The sequence below is a fragment of the Hakea prostrata genome, chromosome 9 (genome assembly GCF_041222555.1).
Source record: "Hakea prostrata isolate BN-2017 chromosome 9, UWA_Hpros_2, whole genome shotgun sequence".
Lineage (NCBI taxonomy): Eukaryota > Viridiplantae > Streptophyta > Magnoliopsida > Proteales > Proteaceae > Hakea > Hakea prostrata.
This window is the reverse complement of record NC_142608.1, coordinates 27,223,089-27,241,743: the sequence shown is the minus strand read 5'-3', so window position 1 is coordinate 27,241,743 and position 18,655 is coordinate 27,223,089. Positions and strand designations below refer to the sequence as shown.

The 18,655-nt window shown below is 39.1% G+C and overlaps 1 protein-coding gene across 1 annotated transcript; it reads left to right on the top strand.

The window, feature by feature from the left end:
- Nucleotides 1-14,201: 14,201 nt before the first annotated feature.
- LOC149005076 (large ribosomal subunit protein uL5) lies at nucleotides 14,202-17,814 on the top strand. The gene is made up of 5 exons (XM_089169296.1): nucleotides 14,202-14,309; nucleotides 14,409-14,516; nucleotides 14,614-14,656; nucleotides 14,756-14,951; nucleotides 17,493-17,814. The coding sequence occupies exons 1-5, from the start codon at nucleotides 14,307-14,309 to the stop codon at nucleotides 17,689-17,691; spliced, it is 549 nt and encodes a 182-aa protein (XP_089025422.1). The 5' UTR covers nucleotides 14,202-14,306; the 3' UTR covers nucleotides 17,692-17,814.
- Nucleotides 17,815-18,655: the final 841 nt, after the last annotated feature.

The window sequence follows — 18,655 nt, the reverse complement described above, 5'->3', positions numbered from 1 at the left end:
TATGCCAAATAGGGTACCGGCTGGGTGGATGTGACTCTATTGGTCATCCACAAATAGTAGACGTGAAGCTCTCATGTCCCCTCTCGGATTGGCTACCGGTCTTGAGCGCCCATAAGTCTAAGTCTACTAAATGCGACCCTACTAATGAATGGCCCCCACAATGTAATTCATGTCCTCTCACAGGTTGGTTACCGGTCTTGAGCGCCCATGAATCCCCATTGCTACCACGGGTCGTTCGGTCTCAATACCCTTCTGAATTGGGTCTGATATAACAGGGATATCCTAACCAAACACCGCTAGACAACCCTAGGTATGACAACCAATAATCCGGGAAAGCGTCAAAGGGCACCATCGGAAATATCCCATACTATTCCCACTGATGTCCAAGGACAGAAATGTTGAAAGGGCATTCCCCAATCCTCAATCACAATCCCAATTCAGTCATAATGTACACAATTGATATCTCATCATATGAAAGAATACATAAGGACAAGATTAATTGAATAACCAACATACATGAGTAAGTGTCCATACATGATCAAGTACACAAAGGAAATATAAAAGTAAGATCCTACTGTACTTACAACATTCATATCATAATTAGAAACTACAATATCAGTATCAAATCTAGGTGTTTCCCAATTTAGAAACTAGGATTCATGCAATCTATGTTAATATGGTAACAACTGTCTTTACCTTAAATAGATTTGAAGATATTCCGGACAAACAAGAGAACATATCCAAAGTTAGCAAACAAACCCTATATAAGCATCATACAATCATTAGGAAGAAATCCTAAAAGAATAAGCATCAAATGAATCAAAATGGATGAGAAATCCCCTTGCTGTCATACTGGGAAGACTGGCTGGGTCGATTGGTGAACAGTACGCATCGGAAAACTAATTTTTGATCCAAAACCTATTCTACAAGATTCGAAACTCTACGAAACTTGGAGGGAATGTCTAACACATTAATGTTAGACATCAAACAATGATAAAAACCAATACTTACTAATTTAGAATCATACCTTATAATTTGGTAGAAAACATAGTTTTCAATGAAAACAAGCTATGAATTCAAGAGAAGAACTAAAGATGATGAGATCTCATTCTAGTAGATTAACACAGTAAATCTAGGGTATGAATAATCATGAAGATGCATCTATAATGCTAGAGAAATCATAACAAGAGTATGATCATAGTTTCATGAAGAGAATCATAAGAATCATGGTTAAGAATTGAATATGAAGATCATAGCATGAAAGAATGAATGGAGATTGTAGAAGAGATGATTGCAAGGATGCAGCATCTTCTCATAATCTCAGTATAGAGAATAGATCTTAGTAAGAATAGATCAATACCATACAAGAGTGATTACTAACCTTTGATTGAAGAACAAGAGAGGAAACTTGAAAGTTGCAAGAGTTGATCTTCTTCCACACTAATGGAGGCTTGGAGAGGAGTTCCCTTCGTTCTTTAGGTGTTTTGGAGGCAAGGGAAACTAAAAATACGAAGTGCTATATAAATATAGCAACATAGACTTAAACAGATGATCTTGCACAAATTTTGTCTTCTTGGGTCGATTGGTTGGGTCCATTGGCCCAATCGACCAGACAGTCAACCAGGCTGTCAGCAAAGCCTGAATTAGGGAAATGAAGGTCTATCTCTTATCGGAATCAAATGAGCTTCTCACAACATAAACTATAACTCACCTAGCATAGATGAATGCCTTCAAATCATGTCCAACCAAGTTCTAAGGTCATCAAACAATCTTCTCTTCATCAAGGTGTAGTCTCTTTTCTAATTCCATCAAGGTCTTCAAGTATGGGGCATCATCGTCAATCTCCATTGGTTCGGAGTCGAACACATTGTCTTCTACTGATATGGCCCATAGTTGACTTCCACTTCTACTTCGAATCTTCGGACCTACAAACAATAGAGTATCTGGGTTAAGGTTAGAGCCAGGTTTCACACTGGCTACTGTTGTTGGACTCCACTCCCTAACCCTATGGTCATCCACATATTATTGGGGTGGATGCTATCATGATTGTAAAATCCGGCCTTATCCTAACCCTGACCCGGCTCGGATTTTGTACTGTTGTAGGTCCGAAGACCCGAAGTGGAGGTAGAAGAGACTTATGGGCCCTCTTAGTTGAAGATTCAATGCTTAATCCAGAGCCTATGGACATTGACAATGATGCCCCTTACTTGAGCACATTGTCAGTGTTTAGTGAAAATCTGCGCATCGAAGAAGATTGAATTAGTTGAAGCACTTATTGAACCCCCGTGCTCAATCCAAAGGTATTTCTTGAAACTAGACTTGTTGATTGACTTGTAGGAGAAAACCCAACTCAATTCGGATCTGTCTGGCCTTCCAAATCCACTCTTGAAGTTGCTGTCAAGCCTTGGTCGACTGACCAGTCAACCAGCCAGTCAACCAGCAGTTATGAATTTCGAAAATTCACAAAATTACTTAACATTTTGACCCTACCTTTTTGGAATTGGTGAATGAAGGTCTACCCCAATCATTGGCACTCCAAAGAATGAAAAGTGACACTCTCTTGGGCCTTCCTTGGTATTTGTGAAGATCCTTGACTCCAATGATTGGTTTTCCACCTCAATCATCAACTCAAGGTATGATTCCTCTTATTCTCCTTCTAATCTACTCATTATTCTATTAATTTATGATCTTTAGACCATGGTTGAAGTGCTACAACCTTGCAAACACTTAGCCATGAGTTTCCCCCTTTCAATTCCATGATTATCACCCCATTCTTGCTATGATATACTCCCATTAAGATTGCTTATATTGCATTGCTTTGGTTTCTTTCATTTCAACCTATCCTTGATTCAAAACTGATATGTAGTTGTATGCTAGGTCTAAATTACTATGAATTCATGATTCCAATTTAGTTCTTACCATACCCTTGACTGATTCACCATCATTCCTTGCAATTACAATCAATTCCAATTCGATACATGATGTTTAGCATGTATAACATAAGGTTTCGATTTGGGTATTTACAATTGGACCGTTGGATCGTGATAATTTTTGGTGTGTAGTGTCCCCATATTGCCATAAGCATGCCCTACAAGTAGGGGTGCAACTTTGGCCCTAGCGGCCCTGACCCGCCCTAAGTCCGCCCTAAGCCCGAATAGGGCTTGGGCTAAAGATTTTGGCCCTAAGGGAGGGTTAGGGCCAAAATATTCTTGCCCTGAACTAAGGCCAAGGGCGGGCCTGGGATTACGCTTTGGCCCGCCCAGCCCATCCCCAGTCCCGATTTTGGCCCGATCTTGGCCCTAATCTTGACCCTAATCTTGGCCCTGATTTTGGCCCTGATTCTGGCCCTGATCTTGGCACTAATTTGGCCCTGATTTTGGCCCTCGGTCTTGGCACTGATTTGGCCCTGATTCTAACCCTGATCTTGGCCCTGATCCTGGCTCTGATTTGAGTCTAGAGATTCTAGACCCTCCACCCACATGGAGAGGAATTAATTGTAATACATATGGGTGGATACTTGACAGTTGACACGTGTCAAATTTTAGAAACATGATCACGTTTTGTAGAAAATTAATAAAAATAAATTATAACCTCATTACCAATGTAATAGCATCTATTTGATTTTGGCATTGGTCCTGACCTTAATTTTGGCTCTAATCTTAATATTAATTTGACGATCATCATGTACTACAGTACTAGATTTTTACCCTGATCTTTATACTAACATTGGTATAAGTTTTGATTTTGACATTTAGTCACTTTGATCATATAGACTATAATTCACTTTTTATGTTATTTTTAAGGTAATTTTTATTTTTCCAACAAAGTCATTTTTAGTTCTATATATATATATATATATATATATATATGAGAGAGAGAGAGAGAGAGAGAGAGATAGACTAAGGCAAGATAATATATTATAAATAATAAAAACTATTACATAGAGAATTAATATCTAACAAATCTATACCCCAACTTCTCATCATGAATATTGACATCTTTCTTTTGCCTCTCTTGTGATATTTCAAAAAAAATTATTAAAGACACAGCTATGTTTGTAACTAAAACATCATTTTCTTTAACTATGAAAAAAATACATTTTTTTTTGTTGAATACTAAATTATCGTCGATTTACTTGTTAACAAGGTTTTGAATATGAATTTTTTTTTGTATTGAGTAAAGATACCAATTTATCAAACAATTGTGAATGAAAACATACTTAAATACGGCTTAAATGCTTGACTTTGAAGATAAACTTTTCATTTTATCAGATTCCTTTTAAATTCTAAATCTCTGATGTTTCTAAGTTTACAAAAAGAGTTTGTGTGACATTCTCTATAATTGACTTGACTTTCAAATATGCCTAAATTTAATTACAATTCTTTTCTCTACCTATACTAAGTTAGGTGAGTTGGACTTCTATTTTGTCATTTTTCTTTTCTGTTTTATAAACAGATGTACAACATTAGAATTCATGCATTATTTGGAATTATAGAATGGTGTTGTTTTAGTTTTTGAAAACCGAGTTGTCTGCCCTCTCTCTCTCTTCCCCCCCCCCTTGCCCATGCTTTTCCCCATGATTTCTTGATCATTGTATTGCTACCTGTGTTACATTTGATATTTAGGACCAAAGATATGGCCAATTAAGGTTAGGGACAAGGCCAATTAGGGCCAGGGCCAGATCAATCAGGGACAGGGACAGGGCTAATCAGGGCCAATCAGGGACAGGGACAGGGCCAATCAGGGCCAATCAGGGATAGGGACAGGGCCAATCAGGGCCAATTATGGCCAATTAGGGCCAATTAGGGCGGGAATGGGCTTGGCTTGGCCCTGTAGGGCTTAGGGCCAGGGACAATAATCTTTGGCCCTGAACTAGGGCCAGGGCGGGAATGGGCTCAAATTAGAACATATAGGGCTGGGCTTGGGATTGCAAAAGCCCGGCCCAGTTGCAGCCCTACCTCCAAGTTTCATGTCGATCGGAGCACCGGAAGATCAGTTTCGGGCCAAATCCCCAATTCTGCCCGTTACTGTTAAGCTTTGGTCGATTGCTTGGTCAACTAACAGTCGACCAGTCATCGACCAAGAAATGACAGCATCCCTGTTTGTGGCTGAAATGCTTTGTTTGACCTCCGATTCGATTGCTTTCTTTTCTAATGTTGATTATATGTTGTCTAGGGTACAAACACTGACTTTTGGGCTATTCTTGGTGACTCTTGATTTTATTCCCAACTCAATTAAGATAAGGACGGTCATTACCTCAAGTACGTTAATTATGCAAATATAATTCTACTTTGAAAACTTAGTAGATATACTTTCTATGTGTACTCCTTAACCATGCATGACAATTGTATGCATTTTTATCAGTAATTGTATGTTACATGTCATTCGGAATATAATGCTTAATTATTCTTTATGATTATATATATGATTAATCATGTTATGATATGCCTTTGTTTATATGATGAATTATTGATTATATATGATATGATGAGATTGAGCTTGTGAGTGACTACGTATGACTTGGGATTGGGAAGTGTCTTCCGACACTTCTGTCCTTGGACATTGGAGGGAATAGCATGGGATATTCTCCGAAGGTGTCCATCGACACTTTCCCGGGTTATTGGATGACTTACATAGGATTGTCTAGATGTATGGTTAGGATTATCCTTGTTGTATCAGACCCGAATCGGAAGGGTATTGAGACCAAACGACCCGTGGTAGGGTATGGTTGATGGGCGCTTAAGATCGGTAACCACCCCATGAGAGGACATAAACCATACTGCGGATACCCGAAAGGGGCCATTTATTGGTAGGGTTGCAAATGGATAGACCTGGGCTCACGGGCACTCAAGACCGGTAACCAACCCGTGAGAAGACGTGAGAGCTTCCCGTTTACCATTTGTGGATGACCAATAAGGTTGATGAGTCCGTAGTCCGAGTTGGTGGTGGCCATAGGATATGCTGACTCTAGTGTGAAGGATACGGAATTGAGTTGGTCGGTGCCATAGGGAAAGTATCCGGATCTAACATGATACGACTGAGTAGATGACTTGCATTGGGCTAGGCTTTGCCTTGACATGCGCCAATACTTATACCAATGGTGATGTGAGAGAGTGGTGACTTAATCCTCAACCATGGTTTTTGATGAGGACTTTACCCAATTACCTCAGCAGACCCAAGATATCATGTATGATTGAGGGGGAGTGACAGACGACCTAAAGAAGTATGGTGCTATGGCTTAAAGCATGTCTACCTTAGAGACTAGCATACTTAGAGTTAGAATCATATTTCATCATTGTCTCATATCATCTTGCATCATATCGTGACTTGTATCGTATGATTTGTGTATTACGAAACGATTTGCCTTGCTGAGTTCTTTTGAACTCATTCCTTTTGTGCAAATGTTGTTAGATTATCCTGCAGGTGTAGAAGACCCTGATGGCGCACTCTACGTGTGAAATCCAGCCCAAACCTAGCCCGGGGCACCCTATTTATTTTGGGGTGAAGAAATACTTGTTTAATATTAGACCTTGATGTTAGACCGTGATTTCTGTGTTTTTATCTTTGAAAGCCTTAGGAGGTTATGTCCGACCTTTTCCTTAAGGTAGATCTATGTCCCGAAATGATGGGAGTTGTCCTTGTGGGCCCTCTTAATGGAAGACATGGTGTTTGACCCGAAGTGGGGGAAATAGAGACTTGTGGACCCTTTTGATTAATGATTTGGTGTCGGAGCCTAAGCCCTTGGACATTGTCGATAATGCCCCTCATTTGAGAGCATTGTCAGTGTTAGTTTTGAATCTGCAGCCTGAAGAAGGTGAGCTTAGTTGGTGGACCTAATGAACTCCCGTACCCAATCCAAAGGAATTTTCCGAAACTAGACTTCTTGATGGACTTGTAGAAGAAAACCCCACTCAATTTGACCTTGTATAGCCTTCCGAATCCTTGTCTGAAGTTGCTGTTCATGTCTTGGTCGACTGCTTGGTAGACTGACAGTCAACCAGCCAGTCGACCAAGAGTAATGGAATTCTAATATTCACTAAATCACTTCCCATTTTGCCCCTACCTTTTTGGAACTCGTGAATGAGGACCTAAACTAAGCTTTGGCACTCCAGAGAACGAGGTTGGACACTCTCTTGGGCTTTTCTTGGTGTTTTTGAAGATCTTTGACTCCAATCATTTGTGTTGCACCTTAATCATCAACTCAAGGTATGATTTCTTCTATTCTTCTTCTAATCTATTCATTTTTCTATCATTTGATGATCTTGAAACCATGGCTGAAGTGCTGCAACCTTGCAAACACTTAACCATGAGTTTCCCCCTTTAAATTCCTTGATCCTTCCCCCACTCATGCTATGTTATGATTCAATTGAGATTAATTGCACTCCATCACTTTGATTCTCTTCAATTTAACCTATTTTGATTCAAATCTGATATGTAGATGCATGTTAAGCTTAGACTATAATGAAATTAAGATTCAAATTGATTCTTAACATTCATTTGTTTGATTCCCATCATCCTTTACAATTTCTATCAATTCCAATTTAATTCTTGATAAGTAACATATAGAACTTAAGATTTCGAATTGGGCATTTCTGATTGGACCGTTGGATCATCATCAAAATTAGTGTGTAGTATCCTCTTACTATTATAAACATGCCCTCCAAATTTCGTGTCGATCGGAGCACCGAAAGGTCAGTTTCGGACCAAGTTTCAATTCTGCTCTGAGGATAACAAGTCCTGGTCGACTACTTGGTCGACTGACAGTCGACCAAGCCAGTCAACCAAGAGATGGTAACACCCCTATACTCGGCCGAATTGATCCGTTTGACCTCCGATTCGATTGCTTTCTTCTCTGATGTTACTTTTGTGTTGTCTAGGGTACAAACACTGACTTTTGGGCTATTCTAAGTGATCTTTGGGATTAGTTTCGACTCGATTAAGGTAAGGATCGTTATCGCCATAAATACATAGGCTATGTGCTTAAGCCTTGATTTTCATAACTTAGTGAACATGGTCTCTTTACTGCTTTTGAATATCATAGGATTGTTATACATACTTAGAATAGTAGTATTGTGATTTCATATATTCTTGTTATAATGATTGATTATTATTGTCACTTATACTTATGATGAATCATGTCAATATTATGACTGAACTTCTGTTATGATGATGTATCAAATGTATGTGAGATGTTGGACTTGAGTATGTGGTTGCTTAGGTATAACTTGGGATTGGGGAGTGTTCTATTGACACTTCTGTCCTTGGGCATCGGAGGGAATAGTATGGGATGTTCTCCGAAGGTGCCCATCGACACTTTCTCGGGTTATTGGATGACATACATAGGATTGTCTAGGTGTTTGGCTAGGATGTCCCTGTCGTATCAGACCCGAATCGGAAGGGCATTGAGACCGAACGACCCGTGGTAGGGTATGGTTTGATGGGCGCTCAAGACCGGTAACCACCCCGTGAGAGGACATAAACCATACTACGGATACCCGAAAGGGGCCATTTATTGGTAGGGTTGCAAATGGATAGACCTGGGCTCACGGGCGCTCAAGACCGGTAACCAACCCGTGAGAGGACGTGAGAGCTTCCCGTTCACTATTTGTGGATGACCAATAGGGTTGATGAGTCCGTAATCCGGGATTACGCTGACTCTAGTGTGAAGGATACCGGAAAGGATCGCCGGGGGCGAGGAATGGACGTATTTGGATTTGACATGATATGACTGAGTAGATGACTTGCATTGGGCTAGGCTTTACCTTGACATGCGCCAATACTTATACCAAATGGTGATGTGAGAGAGCGGTGACCGAAACCCCAGCCAAGGTTGTCCGGAAGGTTTCAGGACCCAACTCCCATCGGCTTGAGTGATTGAGACCTACCCAAAGAAGTATGGTGCTATGACTTAAAGCATGTCTACCTTAGAGACCAACATTCATAGAGTTAGAATCGTACTTGCATCATGTGTTTCATATTATATTGCATCATGTTATGGCTTGTATCATATGGCTTATGTTTTATGGAATGACTACCTTCTTTGAGTTCTTTTGAACTCACTCCTTTTTGCAACATATTTTGTTAGACTTTTTCTAGGTACTACTACGTTGATTGTGACAGTCAACACTCTGAAGACCAAGTTGGTGACTTGTACCACACTGGTGGCGGTGAATACGTTGATAAAGATTAGCAGTCCGAGACTAATTTTTGTCATGAGCAGATGTGGCCTGGCTTAGTTTCTTATAATTTTGTTATTTAGGAAATATTGTATAAGGTAGAAGAAACTGTAATTTAGTTGTTTACCTTTCCTTTCCCTTCTTTTAAGAATTGGTTGTAACCTGCACCTTATCTCGATCTACCTTCCGTTGTTATTGTAGAATGGGTTTCCGCCTCATTTCAATTTTGATTAATTATTTTATTAGTATCTTTCTGGCACTCGATGCTCTTTGTGATTCTTCTAAGATTCTTCCTTGACTTTTATTATTAAGTTAATTGAAAATTTTGATTTGTTCTTGCTTTTGATTAAATTATTGTGCTAAATGGATATGATCGTTCCTAAACTTGATCTTTCGGGCTGTGGATCACTCCACCGGGTAATCCAGATAGGGTACCCTTAGGGTGGATGTGACACTACGAGACAAGCTATGATCCCGCATACTACCCTTCGGGTGATAACTACGATGAGAGTCAGGGTTATTGTGCTGAAGAGGATTATTGTTCGTACCAGGGTTAGCCCCACCGTGGTGAGGGAGCGGCCGTGCTAGGTTCACTTCATCCACACTTATGAAGAAATAATCATTAAAATAGAATAAACCCTTGCTTAGTGCCCCATTTCCCTGGATTACTATTAAACACTTGGATATGTTGTATTAACTCTTATGGATTTATTCTTGATACTGGTTGTAACTAAATTTGATTAACCACTTTCCACTGTTATTGAAGGAGTGGCTCCTGATCACTCTTTCTCTTTAGTGATTACTTTAATATGTAGTTGATACTTGATAATTTTCGCACTCTGATTGATTATCTTTTCTTATTCACTTGATCTGTTTATTACTTGCTTTAAACATTAATTATATTGTTCGTGATTATGTTATCGTGTATGTGGGAGGCATGGCTACTCGATCCTTGATCTTCGGGCTGTGGATCACATCTCGGGTATGCCAGATAGGATACCAGCTTGGTGGATGTGACAATGACCCCTCACGACTCCCTGGCCGCTCCTTGGATGTCCATGAGCCCAAACCCTAACATATGCAACCTTACCATTTCATGAACAACAGTGAACCACTGAGTCTCAACTCTCTAATATCCCAAGCAATGGATACCCAATTGGATATCCTTCCATCATAACTACATCACATCATTCACCATCATAATATAATCATTTGTTCAATATCATAAAGTGATAAAGTATATTGAAACATCAAAACAGCAAGTATTCAACAGTATAACAATGACTTATACAACTACAGCAAGTTACATGATCAATGAACAATGTAAGAAACAACTGATTCATCATATAATATGTCATTGCATATAAACAAGAAAGTGTGTTCTTACCTATAATCATGTAAATGCTTATTAAAGTGTAAATAAACCTCAAACATAAGACTTCTAGTAAACTCAGAGAACACTTATACATAAGGTTACAAGAATACATTAAAGACATGAGTCAAATCAAATAAAAAACAAATCTCTCATAAGCCACTGTGACCCACCGGTCGCTTGGCCGGTCGGTTAGGTCAAGCGACCGCCCCTATTACAGACAGTTAACAAGATCCAAAATTCTGACTTTTGATTACCTAATTCCAATCCAATTTTAGGATGATTCAAGTCCAAATTCCATTCTTAATTAGTCTATAACAAAGGTATGAATCAGCAACCTAAAATTCTAAAAATTCACTACCCAATTCATCTCCTTTGATTAGATCCACCCTTTGTTCGAATGCATGAATTCGTTTTCGGATAGGATCTCCTCAAAATCATTGATTAGGGAATAGAACTAAAGAATTTAGTCACTATCAACAAAAAGGAAATAGATCTACACTATTCCACAAGATGAAGGAAGAGAATGGAGTGAATGGAGATCACTTACCTCTTCAAGATTCGCAAAACAGATGGGGAAACGGTTCCACTTTGCAATCCACGCCTCTCTCACCGTCCAGCACGTGTCTTTTGCCTCCTAACCGTCCACAACAGCAATCCCGAATATAATAATGAAGTCGGGGTTTGCTATTTATAGAGGATAGGGGGCAAATTAGGGCAATTTCCCGCAAGTAGATCATGTCAGTCACTTGGGGCGGTTGATTGGCCCAATCAACCGCCTTAAGCAACCGCCCCTAGTACTTTTCAGTAAATGGGTGCTTTGCTCAAGGGGTTGATCCCCAACTCCAACCTAACCTTAAACAACACATGGGGGAGGTCTTACCTTCAATCCGGACATCTTCAAACACCTCTTGACCTTGACTGGAACTCCACTTTCCCAGCAAAGCAGGTTCCTCATGAAGAGAATCTAGATCCATGGACTCATGATATGGATCATGGACTTCAATCCGGATATTCCACAACTTATTCTGGCTTGACCTTCGGGTTATCGGACCTATAATACGGATTCTAGGTTAGAACTACTAGGGTTGTTATAATACCAAAATTAGCTGGATCTTGAAGTATTTTCTTTTTATTTAGTTTTAGAATGATTCTTAGTTTCCTTTTCTTTTCTTCGGTTGTAATACCTTAGATTTGATCTACCTTTCGCTTTAGTTTGTAGAGATATTTTTGGCTATACTCTATAGTTATCTCTTTGATTGGTATCTTTTATTCCGCACTCTGATATTCTTTTGTGATGAGTTGTTCTTTCTTTTGATTATGTTATTGTGCTATGTGGATATGATGGCCCTAAACTTGATCTTCGGGGCTGTGGATCACACCTCGGTATTCAAAATAGGGTATCGACTGGAGGGATGTGACACAATGAGTGCTCAATGAGGATTCAACCACATGTAATATTCTAATCTAAGAGTGTAACCCTAGCCCTTGGAGTAGAGTATTCTATGTGTTTGCATTCTATATTTAAGGAGAGCAACCTTGTAATCTCAATCTAGGAGATTGCAAGGTTGCTCTTTTTCTTTTCTCTTTTTTCCTTCCCTTGGCAATCATGTTGCTGGGTTCGTAAGATCAAAACTTCTCAGTGAAGAAGTCATTGGTTTAATTCTACCTAATGATATATTATATAATAATACCCCATCCCTATCCATAATGTATAAAAATTAGGGGTGTCAATAAAACCCATTGACCCGGCCTAGCCCAAAGTAGCCTTGAACTCGGCCAGATTCAATCCGAAGGGGGGGGGGTTAGGGTTATAAATATTTAACCCTACAGGGTCAGGTTGGGTTCTGGTTCAACTCTTAGGCCAGCCTAGCCCAACCCAACCTGAACCTGTGTAAGTTTATTTTATTAAAGTATACGTACACATATATTTACTGCAAGCACATTCCATTAGTCATAAATGCAATGTTAGTTAGACGGTAAAGCTAGTATTTATCAATTTAATTGAGTTTTTATTTTTTATTTTTCTATTTTTATTTTTTTCATGTTGCCCACTTAAATTGTGCCAAACTCTAGCTTGCCCACATAATTGGCCAATACTACACATTGCCCAATCTAGTAAACTTGAAATATTACAAGTTATCTACTGTTATTTTTTTTTGTTAACTTTGAAATTGAAATCACTAGTTTGCCCATGGTTAAAAGTAAATATAATTTTTTTTTTTTTTAATTTTACAAAAACCTCACTTAAATTTTCAAATTTTCCAAAAAAAAGAAAAAGAAAAAGAAAGACTCCCTGTGGGCCTTGTGGAGCAAAACAGAACCAAATTTTGAAGATCAACTCCTCACCTTCAAAACGAACCTAAGTACGAGATCTTTGCATGTTGAGGTCGATCGAAATGGATCTTCTTCTTCAGTGCTTGAGAAGCAAGAGAAACTAATTCAAATTACAGTTATAGATTTGTTGAAGAAGTAAGGTATGGATCTCTGATTGCTTCATAGCGTCACATATATGCACTCTTGGTTTGGGCACTGGGGTTATAAATTCCATTATTGAAGCTTCATTATTGCAGAACACCAATGTGATAGAGCAATTGACATCCTTAGCTCTCTGAATCTTGATAAGATCCTCTATGAATTATGATTCTACGAAAAGGAACACTTGAGAAGCATAATTTGAAATTTCAGAGATGCAAGCGAGCCTAAGTTAATCACCCTAAGAGACTAGCCCTAAAATTTAAGATCCTCCGACCCTTCTATCTCCTTTTATCTTCTTCTTCTTCTTCTTCTTCTTCTTTTTCTTCTTCTTCTTCTCTTTGCTTGTTCTGATGTTCTTTGCTTTAGGTTTCGACTAAGAAACCCTAATTTTGTTCTGTTGATGGAGGATTGCAAGGAAATGAGCAATTGAGGTACCCTCGGCGTTGGATGCAAATAATCATCTTACTTAAATACAGCCATGGAATATGCCCTTCAGTCAACCCTATGTAAGTTTAGTTATTAAAATTATACATAAACATATATTTATCATAAGCACGATCTATTTGCCACATGTGCCACGTTGGTTGGTAAAGTTAGCGCTTGTCAACACAATGATCTTGGGTTTGGTTCTCTTCTATTGCAAAAAGTTTCTTTTAATTCCTCAAAATGTAAAACCAGGGCTTGGTTAGTTAGGGCTAACCTAACCTTACTCGACTCTATCAGGGTTAATTAGGGCGGGCCGGGCCTTGTTAGGGTTGGGTTAGGGTTAGGGGGCCCTTGTTAGGGTCGGGTTAGGGTTAGGGTTAGGAATTTGAAAATTTTGACAGGGTTAGGCTAGGCTTGGGTTCCAATTTTATTCTCTAAGGTCAAGGTAGGGTTCAAGGGTGGCCTAGCCCAACCCAGCCCGTTGACACCTCTTAATAAAAATGGCCAGTTCTAAAAAATAGGAAAACAACCAAGGAGAGAGAAAGTGATTATTAAAAGAGGAATCACAGCCCTCCAAAGAAGTCCTAGCGGTTTACCCAAAAAATAAAAAAAGAGGCCGTCCGAGAGGATGGGTAACCAGAATGACAGCCCGCCAAATCCCAGACCCGGAAAACCTGATTGACCGCCAGTAAGGGCAGTTTGGTCATAAGACACCGGTTGATTCAAAAACAAAACCCTAGAAATTTAGGGCTCGCATCTTTCTTTTTACCAGGGTTTCTCCCATTTCTCTCCTTCATACACACCCGCCTCCGTCGTTCCACCGTGCTGCTGTTCAAACTCGGTTACGGCAAGCTATGGTCGATGTCCCTAATCTTCTTCCCCTCAATGTTTTCGTTTCACTGTGATTTTGAATGCAATTTTTTTCTAACTGTTTGTTTCTGTGATGATTAGAACAGGCTTCAGAGAAGAAGCTCTCCAACCCTATGAGGGAGATCAAAGTGCAGAAGCTCGTGCTCAACATCTCCGTCGGAGAAAGTGGAGATCGTCTCACCAGAGCGGCTAAGGTTTTCTAATGCTCTCACTCTTCATTTATTTACACGCTTGGATCATAGACCTGTCGTTCTAAGTCGGATTTCGTTTTGTTTCCTGTTAATTTGATAGGTGTTGGAGCAGCTTAGTGGACAAACCCCTGTGTTCTCCAAGGGTAGGGTTTTAAGTGATTGTTCAACTGGATTTACACGGAACTTGATTCTGTTTGCCCCAAAGATAATGTTTTGAATTTTTTCTTTTCTTCCTCAAACAGCTAGATACACAGTGCGATCGTTTGGGATTAGACGTAATGAAAAGATCGCTTGTTACGTTACCGTCAGGGGTGACAAGGCAATGCAACTTCTGGAGAGTGGATTGAAGGTGAAAGAATACGAACTCCTGAGGAGGAACTTTAGTGATACCGGCTGTTTCGGCTTTGGTATTCAGGAACACATCGATCTCGGAATCAAGTAAGATGAAAGTTTTCTTTTCATTTTCATATATTACCTCTGTTGCAAGTTAATTCGTACATAGAAACTTGTGAATGTTTAATTCAGAGATGTCTAGTATTTTGGTGGCTGATATACGTTACTTTAGGTCATGGTGAAATTCGAGTGTTGTAAGTGTAATAGAAAATCATGTATTTATTGACTTATTTACGTTGTGATTTTTTTTCTCTGGTGTTGGGGTTTTTTCCCCTTATTTTCTTGGGGTTTTGGGGGGGGGGGGGGTTGATGGAGGGGTGGGGTGGCAAGTAGATGAGGGCCAATTACTTGTTTAGGCATTTTCTGTGGGATGTTTTTATCAGTGTTTTCCTTTTATGGTTTTCGTGTTAAGTTATATCTGTTATGCATTCGCTGGATTTCATTGTATTTGATTGTTAGTGCTTCCCGGGTTGCCTATTGTAAATCCAAAAGAGACAAGTTTGTCCATGGAAATGGTCTTTTCTGTTTCGTGCGTGCAAGAGTAATTAAACGTTTGGAGTACCTAATTATTTTAAGAGAATGTTTAATTGGAACTTCTAATGGCTGTCTTTTCTGTTTTGAAGGTTGAGACCCGAAGTAATGTTGCCTTTTTAAATTCTTTTAATTTTTATTTTTTATACTTCTACCCAGTACCCAATGGGTGTTTGGCAATTAGATTATTTTTCATGCTGTTTTAGTTCTTCCTCATAAATGATTACCTTTATTTTCCCAAAGTTGTCCTTTCTTATCAAGCTCTTGCAGGACAGGTTTGGCCACGTTATGCCCTATATTTTTTTCTAGAGCTGAGTAAGAAACCATAGGTTTGTATGCTTACCTTCACCCTGACATAGACCCTAAACATGTTAGTATCTGTTCTAATTGAATCCTTGGTTTTATTTTTATTTATCTTTTTTTTTGGGGGGGGGGGGGTTGAGAGGAATGGGAGGAGAGGGTGCTGAGTTGTGAGTGTATCATGGAAATATATTCTGAACTTTGTATTGTTTCATTGCCTTACTTTGAAGTACCAAGAAAGTTATGGATGTCAAAAGCAAGACTTGCACTGGCAGACACAACCAAACCGAACTGGCTAAGCACAAAACTCTCCTTTTAGCAAAGATAACTAAGCACATAACCTGCTTTTAATTAATTAACCTTGTAGACTGACAGATTTAGGGTGACTAACCAACAGATACCTGACCAAAGACCCATTAGGATTGATGTGGTATCAACTTGGCCAAATTGATGATCCAAGCCATGCTTGAAACCAGTTGGACCATCAATAATTGAGTTTGAAGGTCTCTTCCATGTTGCAGCTGGTTTAATACATGATAAATTAGAAGAAAGTTGTTTGAAGCTGCATCGCAATGTTCAACCAAAGAGTGATATAATTCACATCAAAGGAACTAAAAGGTCTAGGACTAGACCTAAAACGACCTTCAGAGAAGGGAGCCCAAATAGAGCTTGATTGGACTGCAAGGATCCATGTAGCTCTCTCCATCTGTGAATCCCAATTAGACTCTCCTTCCCTTATTTAATATCTTATGTGGTGCAACTAATGCACTTTCATAGTTCTCTTCCCCTATGGCTTAAGGTTATCCTCCCTCCCCTATGGCTAAAAGGTCTAGGACGAGACCTAAAACGACCTTCAGAGAAGGGAGCCCAAATAGAGCTTGATTGGACTGCAAGGTTCCATGTGGCTCGCTCCATCTGTGAATCCCAATTAGACTCTCCTTCCCTTATTTAATATCTTATGTGCATGCAATTAATGCACTTTCATAGTTCTCTTCCCCTATGGCTAAAGGTTATCCTCCCTCCCCCCCCCCCCCCCCCCCCCCCAAAAAAAAAAAAAAAAAAAAAAAAAAAAAAAAAAAACACATATGCTGACACACAGGGAACTTATGTGTGGGAATAGAGAACCATTTGGTTGTCTATGACACTTATGTAACAGATGCTCTATTCAATCCAGGTGGTTCACTTCGCAATTAAATATTTTGTCTCTGATCGTTCAAATAGTCACCTTATGGATCATTTATTCTTGAGTCATTTAGGTCAAGGCTGGTGGTGTAGATTACTTTTTCTTCCTTTTAGATTTTCTCCTTCTCTTTATTTTAGTTCTATATCTATTCAAGTCTGACTGTCCTCAGATTAGGTTGTAGTTGTTGATCTAACCATTGGTAACTCATGAACTTAATGCCTGAACCCTCTGGTGGTCTTGATGCTATTGGTTAGTATTGTTGCCAGTGTCTATTTTGTAATTGTGGATATTGTTCCCCAACAACCCCTCCCTATAAAAAATTCAAGCTGGCCTTTAAAGGGCTATCTTTGTGGAACAAGATTGGCCAGTTGGTGTGCTATACATTGTTCATGGTATTACTCATAAACTGAGACACATGCTATTTGTTATTATTTTAGTGGAGATAGGTTGCTTCTGAACTGTCATCTTCTGGTTGTCTCAAATGGGGGTATATGTTGTGGTTGATGTTTTTTTTTTCATATTCACTTCATATAAGTTACCTTACGTATTTATTTAATGCTTGCCAATTTCAGGTATGATCCATCCACAGGTATTTATGGCATGGACTTTTATGTTGTCCTGGAACGTCCAGGCTACCGTGTTGGTCGTCGCCGAAGGTGCAAGTCCCGTGTTGGAATCCAGCATAGGGTCACAAAGGAGGATTCAATGAAGTGGTTTCAAGTCAAATATGAGGGTGTGATCCTTAACAAATCTCAGTCAAACACTTCCTAGATGAGAAACAGTTTAGTCCATTTTCAAGTTTTGACAAGCTGAAGCTACCATTTATATTTTTGTAGACAGTTTACTCATAAGAACTGGCCATATCTGATTATAGATGTTCCGTGATTTTGTCTAGGATGGGTTTTGGTGATTTGTTGAGGCTGATTTTGATCACACCATTAGCTGGAAGGCTGATTAGCTATTGTTTATTTGCATTTCCAAATTTACCATTGAATTTTTTTATTACCAGATTTGCTTTGGGTTCTGATGGGATTTTTCGTATTATTCAGAAAAATTGTTTAGGAATTGGAGAATTATATAATTATGATCTTAGGCAAAATTTTTTGTCGATTTAGATCTCAGGCACAGGGTAAAAAATAGTTTTTAAATTACAAATCAATTACTATAAAACTAGTTCTTACTATACTTAGATTGCAAATCAAAACACAGTCAACGTTTTATATGGTAGTGAACCAAGTTGATAAAAATCTTTTTGGCACAAGCCCAGTGGAATGAGATTTTCCAGGTGCTAACTTTAGCGCAACCCAAATCCTTTTGTCACCATGCGGTGGTAAGTTTTACATTTTTTAGTTCAAAGCTGGGGTAAGTGAGGTAATGTACTACGACGACGTGACCAAAATCCTTGTAGCATTAAGTTGCTGGGCGGAGGTATTTTTTACCCTTTCCGAAAATCATAAAGCATTTGATTCAAATGAAGTCGTCCGGGACAACCCAGACTGGAAAGGGAAACAAATCTGATAACATAAACCTTGGGGGATATTTAACCAATTCAAAGAAAGAACTCTAGCACCTCTTGCTATAAATCTACAGAAGCAAGTGCAGATCTAGGAACATATATAAAGCTGAAAAAGGAAAATAAAGCCTAAGTTGAGTAATCTTTTGGACTAAGCCAAAACTAAACCAGTTAAGACCTCCTTGGATTGCTATCCAAGGAGAGTGTCAACTGCACGCTTAC